The sequence below is a fragment of the Phyllobates terribilis genome, unplaced genomic scaffold (genome assembly GCF_046119375.1).
Source record: "Phyllobates terribilis strain yellow unplaced genomic scaffold, ASM4611937v1 Scaffold_11__3_contigs__length_659146591, whole genome shotgun sequence".
In the NCBI taxonomy this organism is placed as follows: domain Eukaryota; kingdom Metazoa; phylum Chordata; class Amphibia; order Anura; family Dendrobatidae; genus Phyllobates; species Phyllobates terribilis.
The window spans coordinates 384,279,792-384,294,758 of NW_027362771.1; the positions used below are offsets into that span (position 1 = coordinate 384,279,792).

A 14,967-nucleotide genomic window follows, 5' to 3' on the forward strand; every position below is an offset into this window, starting at 1 on the left:
ACTATGATTTTTTTGCTGACATAAAATATATGATTACCCAATGAAAAAGCGTTCTGCTCGTTCATGGGGCGATTGCTGACATGTTTACCCAGGCCATTAGTCAAGAATGAGCGTTCTTACGAAAGTTCATTCACAGATCATCAGCCTGCCTAAATTCACCTTAAGGGGTAAAGCTGCTAGAGGGCACTGACTACTCTTGTTTATTACTGGTCAGCAATAAATTATAAACCAATCTGATAAAAGCTTCCTTTGCATGACGACAGATGACTAGCCCAAATTATGTATCCTAAGTGGGCTGCAGAGGGGTTCAATCTGCATAAAGAATTTCACGAGCAGTCATTTAAATCAAGAAATGGATGAGTTTTTAGAGACACATTGGAAGTTATTGAAATAAAATAACTCTTGTAGTGGAAAATATGATAGTATTAAATGATAAGTAATTATAAAGCCAGCGGCACTTCAATGACAGAGGCTCTTTACGCCACTGCTGACAGTCAATACAGCCACTGCTCAATACAAACTTCCTGGAACTGTGCATGGGGTCAAGGTGAAGTTACATCACAAACACAGCCTGATATTTTTTACAAAAAGTACATTACAAAGTTGTTTAACATTTTAAAAAGTAAATTTATGATGGCCATTGAGGTCAATGGGAAACCTCATTATAGCACTAATTATCTAGTATTTTAAAACTGGTAATTATGCAACTTAAACAGATAAACCTATTTGATCGCTGAATGACTCAAACCCTCCTACAATGATGGAGCCATTGAGTTGTTAAAATGTAAAGATATTCGCTGTTTGGGCATTTGGTGACTTCTTTATAATTCAGGACTTGTCACTGGCAGTAGTTTCTGTCTAAAGTTATTGCAGCCTTAAGCAGTAAAATTGACATTTGCCATTCCTGAATGCATACATCACTATTCCATAGTGTAACTCTGTCTCTTTTTTGCTGACACAGCCAAAATGAAATAATTATGCTTAATTAGCATCCATCAGGGGCACTACTAATCCTTTAAGAGATACAATAAGCCAATAGTGAAGGCCAGAGCGAAGAATGAAATGCAATCAAAGCCCCTTTCTCAAGCAGAAACTGGGTTGCTGACATGGTTCCATTTCTTAGAAAGTTTAGAATGTGGTCTCATTCCTGGGAATTATCAGGTCAAGACCAGAAAGCCTTGAACAGAGGGCTGAAAAGATTAGTTCATTAGACTTCAGAGTAACACAATGTTCTTTTCACAAAGTCTAAGGGCAACATTTAGATTAAAGTCACTACAATCAAAAGAGACTAACTGGGATAATTGGAGAATGGTAAAGTCAACAGCGTAAAACTTCATTCAACAAATGTAAAAATAAAAAAAAGCTATGAATGAGGTTACATTATAAAAGTGAGAAGTGTTTATATGGGAAGGATTAGACATCCTCAGAAGTGAGATAGCACATTCGTGAGTAGTGCAATCCTTTGTGAGTTAACAATAAGGGATTTGTAGCCATCAGAAAGGTGCAGTTGTATGCGATTGTCTAAGCACCATTGTTCTGCTCTACATTTCCAGCCAGTACTTGTGGAGGAATAGCTTTTTTTTTTCCTTTAAAATGTAAAGATACCCATACACATTAGTGGCTGTCAGCAGGACAATGCTTTGGCCGAGCGTTTGGCCATCAGCAGTGGTGTAACTAGAGTCAGATGGGCCCCGATGCAAGATTTGGACCTCTCGCCCAGCTCCTACAAAGTGCTACGAGCTGGGAATGGGGACAGAATCATGGCAACCCCTGTTAATCAAATTCATGACAAACAGTGGCGCTCCTTACATCACAAACTTACTAAAATCCCGGAAGGAAGTAAGATTCGTGGCGAGGAGCAACACTACTTGTCAGACTCTCCTGATTCAGGAAGAGGTGTGCGCGTCTTAATGAATAAGGAGCGTTTGACTCCAGCCCCCCTCACCAAGACTGGCGTAAACATCGCCGCTCTTGATAAATCGGGACCATTATGCTTCATTCATCATTCCAGGAGCCATAATGTTTTTATGATGTTGCTGTATGAGGGCTTATTTTTGGGGGAATTAATTCTATTCGTCACTGACACTATTGGTATAACTAACTTTTATTAAAGCATTATTGTAAGAAATAGAAACAAACAGTAATTCTGCTAGTTTTTAAAATTTTATGCTATTTATCTGCGGAACAAGTACAGTATTAACTTTGATCTGTGGGCCAGCAAAATGATGGAAATACCAAATTTATATACTTAAATACAAGAAATACATTTTGAAAAAAAAAAATGTTTTTGTAATTAACATAGCTTGAAAGCCATAAGTTAAATGGTTGTTTTACCATGACAGCAAATCCTTAGGATAGGTTATCATGATCTAAATCGGTGGGGGTGCAACACCGGGCAACCCCGACAATCAGCTGTTCCTATTGCTGGCCAGGAGTACTCAGTTGCGTAGCCGGACAGCACAGCTCCATCAACTGTACAGTGGTCACCATTGGTTATCTCACATCCAATCCCTATTGATTCTAATAGGGGGCAAATGTGCAGTGCCCAGCCGAGACCACTATCCAGCTGACAGCTGTGCAGCTCCGCAACAGAGCTCCTACGGCTTCAGTGCGAGAGTCGGGTGTTGCACTACCACCAATCAGATATTAATGACCTATCCTAGGAATAGGTCATTAATATAAAAGTCCAGGACAACTCTTTTAAACATTTTTGGGGGGGCATCTGAGCTATACTAGGACTTTATTTTGCAACACAAGCAGTAATTTTCACTTTTTGTTTGGATACGCATTCATTTTTTTTTTTACTTTTTATTTCATTTTTTAGTAGGAGGAATTAAAAAGAAAAAAAAATTCTGGCATTGTTTTTTGGATGTTATTTTTACGTTCACAGAGGCAAGGAAAATAAATCTACAGTTTTACAGTACGATTACAGTAATACCCGATTAATGATTTTTACTGCTTTTACAACAGAAAAGTACTTACATTTTTTGTTTGCATCATATTTTGAGAGCCATTTTTCATTTTTTTCTGAGTACAGAGCTATTGTAAATTGCTCATATTTTTTGCTGCAATTTCTATTTTGGGGTCCATATTGCTTTTTAATCATTTTGATTTAAATTTTATTTTTTTTAGGTGGGGTGAACTGTTTTACTATGCTGGTCATTACAGATGACATGGCATATATGAGTATTTTTTCTACATTTGTCTTTCATTATATTCAATGACTTTTTATTTAAAAAATCTGTTTTTTTTTCACTTTTTTTTAAGCACCTAAAAACATTTTTCATTTTAGTTACCAACCATTGGCTCCCCACAATCAAGCTGCAGAAAGTTGATGGAGTAGCAGAGGGAATATTTTTTCAGTCAAACACCTTACATGCTGTTGTTGCTTTTGACCACAGCATGTAAGCAGTTAACAGAGCACAGCACACACGGATACTGCTTACTCCTCAATGCTTTGTCTGTGGTAGCCCCGATGAATAAGCAGGCTCAGTCAGGGAGCTCTGGATTCACAATCCTAGGGTGAACATGGACTGACTTTTCACGTTACAATGGAAAGTGGAATGTCCATTAAGACACGAAAAGTCAATACTGGGTAAACAGGGTTATGATTTTAATTTTATTTTTGACAGCAAGAAATGAAGTTATTTGATTAATAAAGTAAGAGTGCTGCTTGATACTATGACTCTGGAAATGTGTTTTCCAATGGAAAAGTCTTTTTACGCTGAACGCCATAGAAGGGTTTTTTTTTGTTTTTGTTTTAACAGAATGGGAATTTCACCAAAACAGAACTTATACCGAGTACTTTTGGAATATATAAATTCAGTGAAGACATCTATATACCAGATTCCTCATCTTAGACCTGTCACTCTTTGGGCTCTTTCACACGTCAGTATCTCCGGTACTTGTGGTGACAGTTTCCATACGTACCGGAGACACTGACATACGCAGACCCATTCAAATCTATGGGTCTGAACACGTCTGTGTGTTTCCATGGACAGTGTGTCCGTGTTCTCCACATGCTGACATGTTAATATTTGGAAGACAGCACGGATCACACGGACCCATTCAAGTCAATGGGTCTTTGTAAACACGTGCCGCACACTGATGCTATCCATGTGACACGTACTGGGTGCTGAACGCTGCCCTCATCATAGTCCCTTGTCAACGCTGCGATCAGCACCAGCAGGGACAATGATGAGAGTAGTAGTAGAATGAGACGCTGCAGCGAGCGGGCCCGGAGCTGCACTCCGTGAGCAACAGGATACCGCTCCTGAGCTCAGCAGAGGTCTAGGCCCGCTCTCTGCAGCAGCTCATTCTCCCCGGGTCCTCTGCTGGTCGGTCGCATGGATTACAGCGGGGGACACTTAGGACAGGTGAGTATAAGGAATTTTTATTTTATTCTTATTTTCACAGGTGGACTCTGCGGCAGCAGACACTACTACTCTCATCATTGTCCCTGCTGGTGCTGATCGCAGCGCCGGCAGGGAACCATGATGAGGGCAGCGTTCAGCACCCGGTGCTTGGGAACAGTGCTAAATGCATACTGATTCCCAAGCGCCAGGCAAATGACCTTCGACAAATTAATAAAAGGTGACACTATCAAAAGTTTGATAATTTTTCCTCCAGCAGTAATAACCAGTAGAACAAAAGTTCTGGACTTTAATACTGGCTCTGGATTAGAAGAAGATAGGCAAGACTCATAGCAACATCGATAAATGTATAGATAATGAAAAACTGTCCTATAATCCTTTTTAACAGCTTAATGCAGCATTTTTTGGGGGTCTGAATGGGATTGTCCCATGACAAACAATTATGGCATGTCCACAGCATATGTCATAAATGTATGTTAGATATCTTAGGCATTCCACAAGTTGCCTAATAATTAAGCACACCTTATATAGGGTGTTGATGTCATTAGACAACACCCCTCCTCATTAGAGAGATGCACATCACCAGATTTACTTAATTGGTAGTTGGCTCTCAAGCCTATGCAGCTTGGAGTAGGACAACATGTATAAAAAGTATCATGTGATCAAAATACTCATTTGCCTAATAATTCTGCACACAGTGTATTTCCAAAATAGATGGGCCCCCAATCTGCCGTTCTAACTGGTATTGCAGCTGGAGTGAAAGGAGACGTGGCTGTGCCTATGCGGCTCTCGCTATTCCCTGCTTGGCTGTATTCAAAACTCCCACAACAAAGAATGGAAAAGAGAAAAAAGATTTCTAAACAGAAAACACATTTTCCTTTATATTTGCCTACTAAAACAGATCTGAAACATTTCATAATACAAACTGCATATACTAAACAGATCTTAGACCTGATGAGACTGGTGTACTTGAAAACTCAAAGTAGAATGGAGGTAAAATCCTGATGTTAAAGATATGCCTTCTATGAGACCAGCTAGAGCTCATATTGGACAGGTACATTTTCAAAAAGGATTATACAACCATTTCTACATCGATTTTCAAAGAAAGTATAAGAGCCTCACCAGGTCTAGAATACATACTTTAATCTGCTTTAAGCATTCTATTCTCTTCTGTTTTCTAAATGTGAAGATAAGCTGATGCCTTTTCACAATTATATGTTCTGCCTGTTCAGATCATTTATAATTTGCACCCTCACAGAAACATGTGTAAGTTTCTCATAAATAATAATTCTTAGGGCTTTCAGCACCGTCAAACATTTAGGGAATATTCTCACGTAGGTGGTTTGCGGCAGATTTCCACACAGCACATGTGAAGCTTATCTGCAGCTAAATTCACATATGTTCCATGCAGATATTGCTGTAGTTTTTGTTGTGCCGCAGATTCAACCATTTGCATTTCAAAAGGTGAAATCCGCAAGTAATTCCATACAAAGAAATTACATACTGTTTATTTTTTAGCAGAAATTTTGTAGATAACTTGTAGATAAGATTTGCTGTAATCTCACCTACTTAGCTGGTACAGGATTACACTGCAGATTTTCCACACTCAAATCTACAAGGACAATCCTCAGCAAATAATCAATGTGTAATGTGTAAAACTGCAGCAAAAAAGCTAGCAATAACATATTAAAAGGAAAATACATAATACAAAGGATATTCTGGACACTCCTGATGTACGACTGCAACCCTAAATATGATTGCATATCTAAAACACACAAAAAATGACTGACTAATGATTAACCAAATATCCCAGTGTTTATGCCTACAAACCAGTCTATTTTTAACTAAACCCCAAATGGTATTTCATTCACACATAAATCATACAACAAAATAAAAACAATTCCATTATGTAATTTCGTAATAAAGGGAGTCAATCAGCACAAAAGTGACAGGGGCCTTTGAGGAGTTTGAGAGCGGGATCCCACCTGAGGAAGGGTCTAACAGGCTACCTGAGGAGTTTAGAGACAAGGATCCCACCTGAGGCAGGATCTAATAGGCTACCTGAGGAGTTTAGGGACAGGGATCCCACCTGAGGCAGGATCTAACAGGCTACCTCAGGAGTCTGAGAGGGATCCCACCATATATATATTCCTTTAACTAAAACCATAAAGATATGGTTCCTGGATCATGACAAAGAAAAAAAATGAATTTTTTTTTTAGAATTTTTTTCACCATCTGCCCCAAATCCTTTTTTATTTACGGTAAATATATTATTGTGGTTCTTGGTAAACCCTTGGTATGGCAGAGCAGTTAAAAGAACCTTCCCATCCATTTGTTATATATGTATCTCTGCCTCCCCTCGTTTGACAGCGCTGACTTTACAGAAGGATGGAAATACATGTATAACAAGCAGATGGGAAAGTGTACTGAACCAATCAGTAAGGCCAAGAAAGCACCGAGCACCTCATAAGCATGTATGAATATTGAAAATATTAAAGATAGAAGATGTCGTGCTTGGTTTTGATACTCATTTTGTGCTGATAGACTGAATTTAAATCCACGAGAAAAGCAGATAAAAGTGGCATAGCCCAACGTGTGCCTCCCTACTATAATAGGCAAGTTGGCTTCAGTACAACAGAATATTAGAAGACTCACCCAGTTATTGCACAATGTTTTTATAGAACTTCAAACTACTGTACATACCCAGCATACCTAGGTACACAAGATAAGACTTTATAAAGTGTATCTAACATTTGAATAAGTACACCCTTGCAAGTTATGCCAAGGAGCTTAAAAAGGTAAAATATTAAAAAAATGTAAATGATTATATTTAGGCCTAAGGGAGGAGATGTCAATAAATGGAGGTTATATATGGGTAATACCAAGATACTAAATACATTCTATGTACAATCTTAGAAAAACGAACTTTTCAAAGACAATTCATTTTCAAAATTGCAATATTTTCCCATTGCAGACTGTGCTGACCTGGCTCATCCAGTAGCAGGCATTCGTCTTGTCCTGGTTGTGCATGCGCAGACGTTTTCTCTGTAATAAATGGACTGTGTGCACGGAGACTGAGAGGAACTACATAGAACAACGCTGTCTCCCTCATATAAATGCTCTGATTTCTCGCTCAGCACTGCACCTCAGTCCCCAAACACAGAACCATTTACTACAAAAAAAAAAAACATCCCTGGGTATGTACGACCAGAGAAGGAGAAGCCTAGTACCGGATAAGCTATATTATCAACAGCCTGTAATAAGAAAATAATGCAATCATGAAAATGTTTATTTGAAAAGTTTATTTATTTTTCAAAGACCTTTTACACAGAATGCATTTACTATCATGGGAAGATCCCTTTAATTAAAAAAAATATATACAATTATCTTTATTAGAATACATAAAAGATGGCTAAATGTCCAGCTATCCAAATAAAAAACCTCAGAGATTGCTGAAATAGGGTAATGTGTATGTTGCAATCATTTTTCTATACATCAGTATTTCATTTGACTATCTTCTATAAAGTCTTCTTTCTTTCTATACGTTTTCTACAAAGATGTGTACATTCCTAGGATAGGAGGTGTGCTGCTGTAGTGCAGGCTCAGCTCCTGAGCCTACTCCATACACCTGCACTCGAATAGCATCATACATGCACGGCAAATGTTGGGAAGGTGTTAAAAAGAAATCAGAATTATAAAGGAACGTCTCATACTTCTTCCTGCTGGATTCGCTGCTTACTTCAGCTTAAAAAACCCAAACTGCATTGCAACCGATGGAGAATGCAACAATATTATTCTCGCTAGACTTGGTGCCCCATAGAAGTCTATGCATGTCTTTTAATGGCTGTGTAGAACTTGGATGTTACACATACTTAAAAAGAGTAATGTAATCTTGTAATTTACCTTGACTGCCTCTTCGAGGCTCTCTCGCATCTTCTTCAGCTCCTTTTCATATTGCTCTTTCAGCTGATCAATCTCCTGATCGTGGCTGGATACCTCTTCTTTCAAGGCTCCTTTTAAGGCAGTAAGTTCGCGCTCTCGCTTTTTTAAGAGGTCTTCTTGTTCTTCCCTGACTATCAGCAGTTCTTCAACGACTTGTTTCATTTGCATAAGATCCTACCAGAAGTGATAATATACACAAATTCAAAAAGAAACTTTTTACAAAACAGTCAAACAATATGGGTAAATGCTATATAATTCATACAATACAGTAAGGTATATAAAATAAGGAGCTGAACTGACAAAAATAGGTATTATGCCAGTGTTCCCTATCAGAGTGGATAACCGGGATTTTAGTAAGGAGAGGGATATAAGTCACTGTCAGACACTTCTGGCAACACTAATCTCCAAAATAAACCAGCAATGAGGCCAAAATGATCAATTCCTCTCTACTACAGGGGAGTCGTCAGGCTGTCCTATGCACATTGGATTGTCAAATACGAAGCACGTCTTAATACTATCCTTGTTTTAGATTTACACAAGACAAACATATAATATAGTATAAACTTTATTTTTTATTATTTTGCCATTGCTCTATGACAATACACAAGTTGAAAGCACATAGCAGCATTATCCTAATCATGGACGTCATTTCTTATAACCAACCTGTATCAAAGCCTCTCTCTCCCCATCATCAACAACAGATCGCTTGGCATTATCCAGTTCATCATGCATTTCTGACAGCTGCTCCTGTAGGTCCCGGATCTCAGTCTGATACTGCTCCTGCTCCATCTTCAGCTCAAATAACCTGTTAGAGGAAAATGAAGCAATCATCAAGTTAATAAACATTTGCCACCATCAAGTCCAGCCAGAAAATTGTTTAGCGTGTTGGATTGAGAACCTTGGATGATACTTTACTGCGATTACGAATGTACTGTATGATTTTATTACAGAATCCCCCTGACGGATAGACACTTGTGAGGGTGATTTTGTAATGAAATCATACTTTGGGGATAACTTCTGAATTAGTAGTTTGGTCTGATCAGTGGCATTATACCGGGTTCACACTGCGCTTTTGCCACACGTCAGTGACTCAGTCTGGGCTTCTGTTTGTCCTAAAAAATGGGATATGAGTGGAAAACACGCTAGAGCCATTAAGTTTAATGAAGCAGACGGAGTCACTATGCGCAGTGTCCTTTTTTCGGCAGTGTCTGCTTTTTGAAGGTGGCCACAAAAACAGTCAACTGCGCTTCTGTGCCCACCTCAAAAAGGAGGACTCTGATAAAACAGAGGACAGAAAGAGCAGAAAGTGACTCTGTATGCCTCACTAAAGTGAATGGCTCCATCGCAGGTTGTCCCTAAATCACAGTTTTTAGGTCTTCATTTTGAATTCCCAAAGGAAATACTGACGTGTTGCAAAGCGCAATATGAACATCACCTCTAAGAACAAGAGACCGAACATTCGGTCACCTTAACTAAAATAAGATATTACATTCTCTAATTATTCTGGGTCCAATGAAAAGATGTATTATGAAAAGTGACCCCACTATATTTATCCAAAGTAGTTTTCTCAAAATCAGTCTCCCCCTTCTGGCCTTCAGGGGCCACGGATCATGCTACAGTATTGAAGATAAGGCTCTGTACACATCTAGGTGATGGCTTCCATTACAGAATGAAACCATGATGCAATTACACCAAAGACAAGGGAAGCTCCCAAGAAACCCGACTTATAACAGGGTCCAACGGACTCTAGTTGTGATGTCTGTCATTTTGTCATGGAAATTAAGACTGCACGCAGTACTATACCTCCCGTCAGAAGCTAAAGATTCAAAGTCCAAAAAATGTGTACATAGCCTGATGCTCTGCTGGATTAAAGGGTGATCCTGGACTATGATATTGATGATCTATCCTTAGAACAGGTCACCAATATCAGCTAGGCAGGGGTCCAACACCTGACACCCTCACCGGTCAGCAGGTGGACAGGAGTATAGAGCTGGAACACCACACCTCTGCATCCCATGTAGGGGCTGATCTTGAGGACTTCAGCTCAGTGGCCAAATCTGGAGTGTGCAGGCTCTGTACATGGTTTACTTAAGGCTGCCGCATGACCCCCAAGACATGGCATCCTTTGGATCAGTCATCAATATCCTGGACAACCTCTTTAAATAAAACAGTAGTGAAAAATCTGTCATCTTAACCAATACTGTTATATTGTAGCTGTAAGAGTGGAGATGGTAAACATTTACCCCTGTTCACCTTACAGCAAAGTAACAACAGGGGTAAGAAGAGTGTAAAGATATTAGTTCTATCCTCTAGTACAAGAAATAACCTTCCAGCTTGTTTTCAGGAACACTTAAAATGACCATCATTGTGACATGTACTGTAACATTAAGGGCCAAATTCATCAACACCGTCATTGTCCACTCTGGTCTTGAGGAGATCTAGTGGAGTCAGACGTTCCTAATTCATGAAAAGGCATTTGCCTATTCAGCAATTAGAAGCAGTGGATGAGTAGCGTGCACCTCTGTGTGCGCCTCGCCAGAAATACTACTCCAGTCCTTGCTGGAGTAAGCTTTGTGGCGTAATGAAGGCCATCGCTCATCATGAATTTGAAGAACAATAGTCGCCACGCCCTCGCTCTGCCCAGTTTGTCGGAGCTGGCAAAAATGGTATGAGAATGCCAAAAGTTGCAAAGTTTTAAAACAGCCTCGAGTTGCGACAAAATTTAGTGACTTTTCAAAGCCTTATACACCAGAATAGTGGTGCAAAAGCTTTGATGAATCGAGCCATAAATATTTTCTGTGTCTTGCAATAGTCCGACATTTCTTACCGATCTGCAACAAAAATGACATAAGGCTCTCAGCAAAATACCATTTTACTAAACAGACTGAGGTGAAACTCACACTGCAGGATAGATCTGCTGTAAGTGCGCGTGATACATCGCGTTGGAGAAGTGTCCGTGTATTTAAGCTTGTATGTAATGGGTGCAACAATAACTGTTGGCCAAGACACCAGGTGTATGACCAGCTTTAGTTACTCATCACAGTGTGGCCCTAGCCACACAATAAACTGTTCCTTATATATACCAGTGTGTATCCTAGCCTTTCTTAACGTGTCAATCATCAGAAATATCACAGGAAACACACAAAGATACATGCAAACATGTTACTAAATGGTACAATAAAAAAAACAATGGAAACTACATTTTTATAGCATTTAGTTGGCATAAGAATTATTATGAATGTATGGGGTATACAGTAAGAAATCAGGAATGTGGTTCAACAGTGGAGGATTAACCTAAACATACTCTTCTAGATGTTTTCTTAATTCTTTCTCGCTCTCCCCTAGCTTCCCACGAAGAACTAAATTTTCATCCATGCAGCGTTCAAGTTGATCTTCAATGTCTTTAAGATTTGCCTTTGTTTTACTCTTCTCTTCTTTGTTGCTCTCCCGATTCTTGGTTCATTAGAAGATAAATACATTAGTAGAATACAACTATAGACTTTAATACAGGCACAAAAATAAGTAGAATAAGCCACAAATAATCCCAGAGGTACAACAGATTGCCACTTTAGTAACTGTGCTGTATATTGCTGAGAATAGTCTCAAGCCTTGGAGTGACCAAAAACTAGAAACTTATATCTGTTAGGTCAGATCAAATCTTAATTGTAGTCGTTCAAGATGCAACTACATCATAAGAATACAAACAAGCAGAACATGCAACTTTTTGTTCTTAAAGCAACCATCCAATCCAAACTCCAAAGTTTGTCTACACATTGGACATATACAGCCTGACGGGGTGTCAGGTGTGATTCCTTCGTGGTATTCAGCATCACAAAATAGTTGCCGGCGACCCAGACTTTGCTCTGAAGTGCACTGTAAGGAAATACGAGACATGACCCTACCTTTTTAACTCAACTGGACAAGGAGGAGAAATGGCCACAGAAAACGTATAGCAGACATACCTGGTACCCATGTCCCATGCATAGTCAAACTTTGAGATCTGACATGAGTTCCAATTAATCACTCAAGCAAAAGGAATAAGATATGGCTTTTGTGCTTTTGTGTTAGATTGGTACTGGAGCCCTACAAACAATGGATGCTATCACTTTTCACAATAAGGAGTGGTACTGCAGAACCTTGATAGGCAACTTTCCAATTAGAAAAAAAGGTCCAGAAATTGTTCCTCAATGGAGCATGTTGCCATTAAAAGGGAATCTGTTGCCAGGTTTTTGACACCTTATCGGGCAGCAGCATGATATAGGGGCAGAGAACCTGATTCCAGTGATGTGTCATTTACTGGGCTTCTTGCTGTTGGTTTTATAACATGACAGTTATATCAACAGGAAATTATCACTAAACCTGCTGCCATGTAATCCTCCAGAGTCATGAGTTCTGTATAACCCCACCCCCACCACTGACTGGCATCGTTCTGCTTATGCACAGTGTCCACAGAAAGCTGCCAATCAGTGGTAAGGGTAGGGTTACACAGAGCTCAGCATTCAGAGAGCTAGTAGATCTGCAGCAGAGAAAACAGTTTTTATAACAAATACAACACGCAGTCCAGTAAGTGACACATCGCTGGAACGAAGGTCTGTGCCCTAAATCATCCTGCTCTCAAGATTCCATAGCAAAAACCTGCTGACAGATTCCCTTTAAAGGACCACTCTGACATGATGTCCTAAGACCAGCAGCGATTACACTACATCGATTACAGTAGAGTAGTAGAACTGTCTGGGAAGTGAGGGTTACAATTCATCTTTTAAGTGGGATGCGTCCCTATTGTTGTCCAATCAGTGGGGATGGTGTAAAATTGAGTAGGGACACATCATACCAATAAGGGTAAGGGTAAAGCCAGATGGAGCAGCTAGGTCACAGCCATGATGCAGCCACAAATCAAAGTCACTTAAGTCCTATTTGGTGAATGTTTAACAATAACGATTTTCTAGGGATAACAGCTGACACCTGCAAAATTAGATTGTATTTGCCATGTGGTATTCCAAATGAATCAGCGACTTCCCTACAAAATCAAGTGATTGCTCCATTTGGCCTTACCCTAATGTCCAGCTGTTAATTTATTCATGGATAGCAAGAAGTATAATTGTAATCATAGGAGAACAGCTTACAATATATAATGTACGGCAGTATATAGAAGGGACAAACGGATTAGTACCTTAACCTGCACATCAAGTTGTGTCTGGAGGGTCGCGACCTTCTTTTCAAGCTCATTTTTCTGATCAGACAAAAGCTTTATTTCTGTTGTTGGATCTGGAGTCTAAAAAGGTCCAAAATATTTATGTACATAAATGTAAGTGTAAATATATTTCCCTTACAACAGACTTGCATAGCCGACACGCAAAAAGGTATTACCGTAATAAAACTAATGTTTTAGAGAGATTTAAATTTTATCATTAAACAAAGGAAAAAAATGTAAGAATGACGTTTAGCAAAAACAAAAAACTGCAGAAAAAGAACATTTCCGTCCATAACGATATTACAGGGTGTATGCTCATTTTGTGTTTTTCTTGGATTTTGTCTCTGAAATGGCCATAGTGTGAACTTGCTCCTACACATTGCGCATATACCAACTTATGCTCCGGCTCATTTCTTTGGTTTAGCTGTAGTTTCTTGAACTTTGTACAAACAATGCCCTGGGTCCTGCTCTGTCCTTATTCACACTGAGGTCAGCCGACACAAGGTAAGGTTTTAATACTAGAAATAGGACCATCCAGATTGAGTACACCTTGTTGCGGTGGGTGGCTTTTATGCTTTTTTTTATCAAAATAGTGTTAACTTAGTACCCATGTTATTTACATGTACTATTACTATTTACTTACTACAGGGTATCATGTTCATTTTGTTGTTTTTTCTCTTGGGTTTAAACACCAAGACTAGTATGAGCTTCCATGTAGACATTTAAGATTTTTTTTTAGATCTTTCATACTGATCAAATTAATTTTTCCATTAATATCCAAATCTGAGGATAAGGGGTAAGAGGTACCCCAATAAATATGGGGTAGACATATAGACATTGCTGTATGTTCGCTGACACATAGTTTTAATATATGTGACATACGCAGATAAAGAACACACAAGAAGGAACAATGATAGAGTTACACATTCACAGATCACTTATTAATTACAAGGGTTCCTGGTATATTTTAGCCAAATCATCACATGGCTCTGACCAGATTCCTTTGACTTCATGTTCTAAGGAGTCTTTAAATGCAGAATTTAATCTCGTAGGCAGTCATGAGATTTGGATTAAAAAAAAAGTTAAAAAATGAGTGCGGACATACTTAAAGAACTCAAACATTTGTTTTCCCACTTTGATTAACAATTTTAATTACAGACTCCGCTGGTCAGAGCTGTACTCGAGCCAGGATTCTTAAGAAAGCTAAAAAGAAAGAAAAAGCAAACACACACCCCATGAAATATTTGCAAAATCAACATTGATTCAAACAAACCAATGACCCCGTAATTGAGAACTAAGGCTACCAATATAGTAGAATATGATATAGGGGCTTATCCATACTCCTTTAATGCTATTGTTTTGCAGCACTAAAATATGAATTGTAAGATAAATTGTAAGTACTGTAGGTTAATAGTGAACATCTATTGTAAAAGTAAAAGCACTGCAACTACAATATGAACA

At 38.9% G+C, this 14,967-nt stretch overlaps 1 protein-coding gene across 2 annotated transcripts in view; it reads right to left on the minus strand.

The window, feature by feature from the left end:
- Positions 1 to 14,967, minus strand: part of CGNL1 (cingulin like 1) — a 120,289-nt gene that overhangs the window by 55,894 nt on the left and 49,428 nt on the right. For both annotated transcript variants that reach the window (XM_073652984.1, XM_073652983.1), the window contains exons 5-8: positions 13,486 to 13,587; positions 11,620 to 11,768; positions 8,979 to 9,120; positions 8,277 to 8,489 (exon numbers count right to left, since the gene is read on the minus strand). In XM_073652984.1, the coding sequence (XP_073509085.1) occupies positions 8,277 to 8,489; positions 8,979 to 9,120; positions 11,620 to 11,768; positions 13,486 to 13,587 (606 nt within the window). The remainder of the gene's footprint in view (positions 1 to 8,276; positions 8,490 to 8,978; positions 9,121 to 11,619; positions 11,769 to 13,485; positions 13,588 to 14,967) is intronic.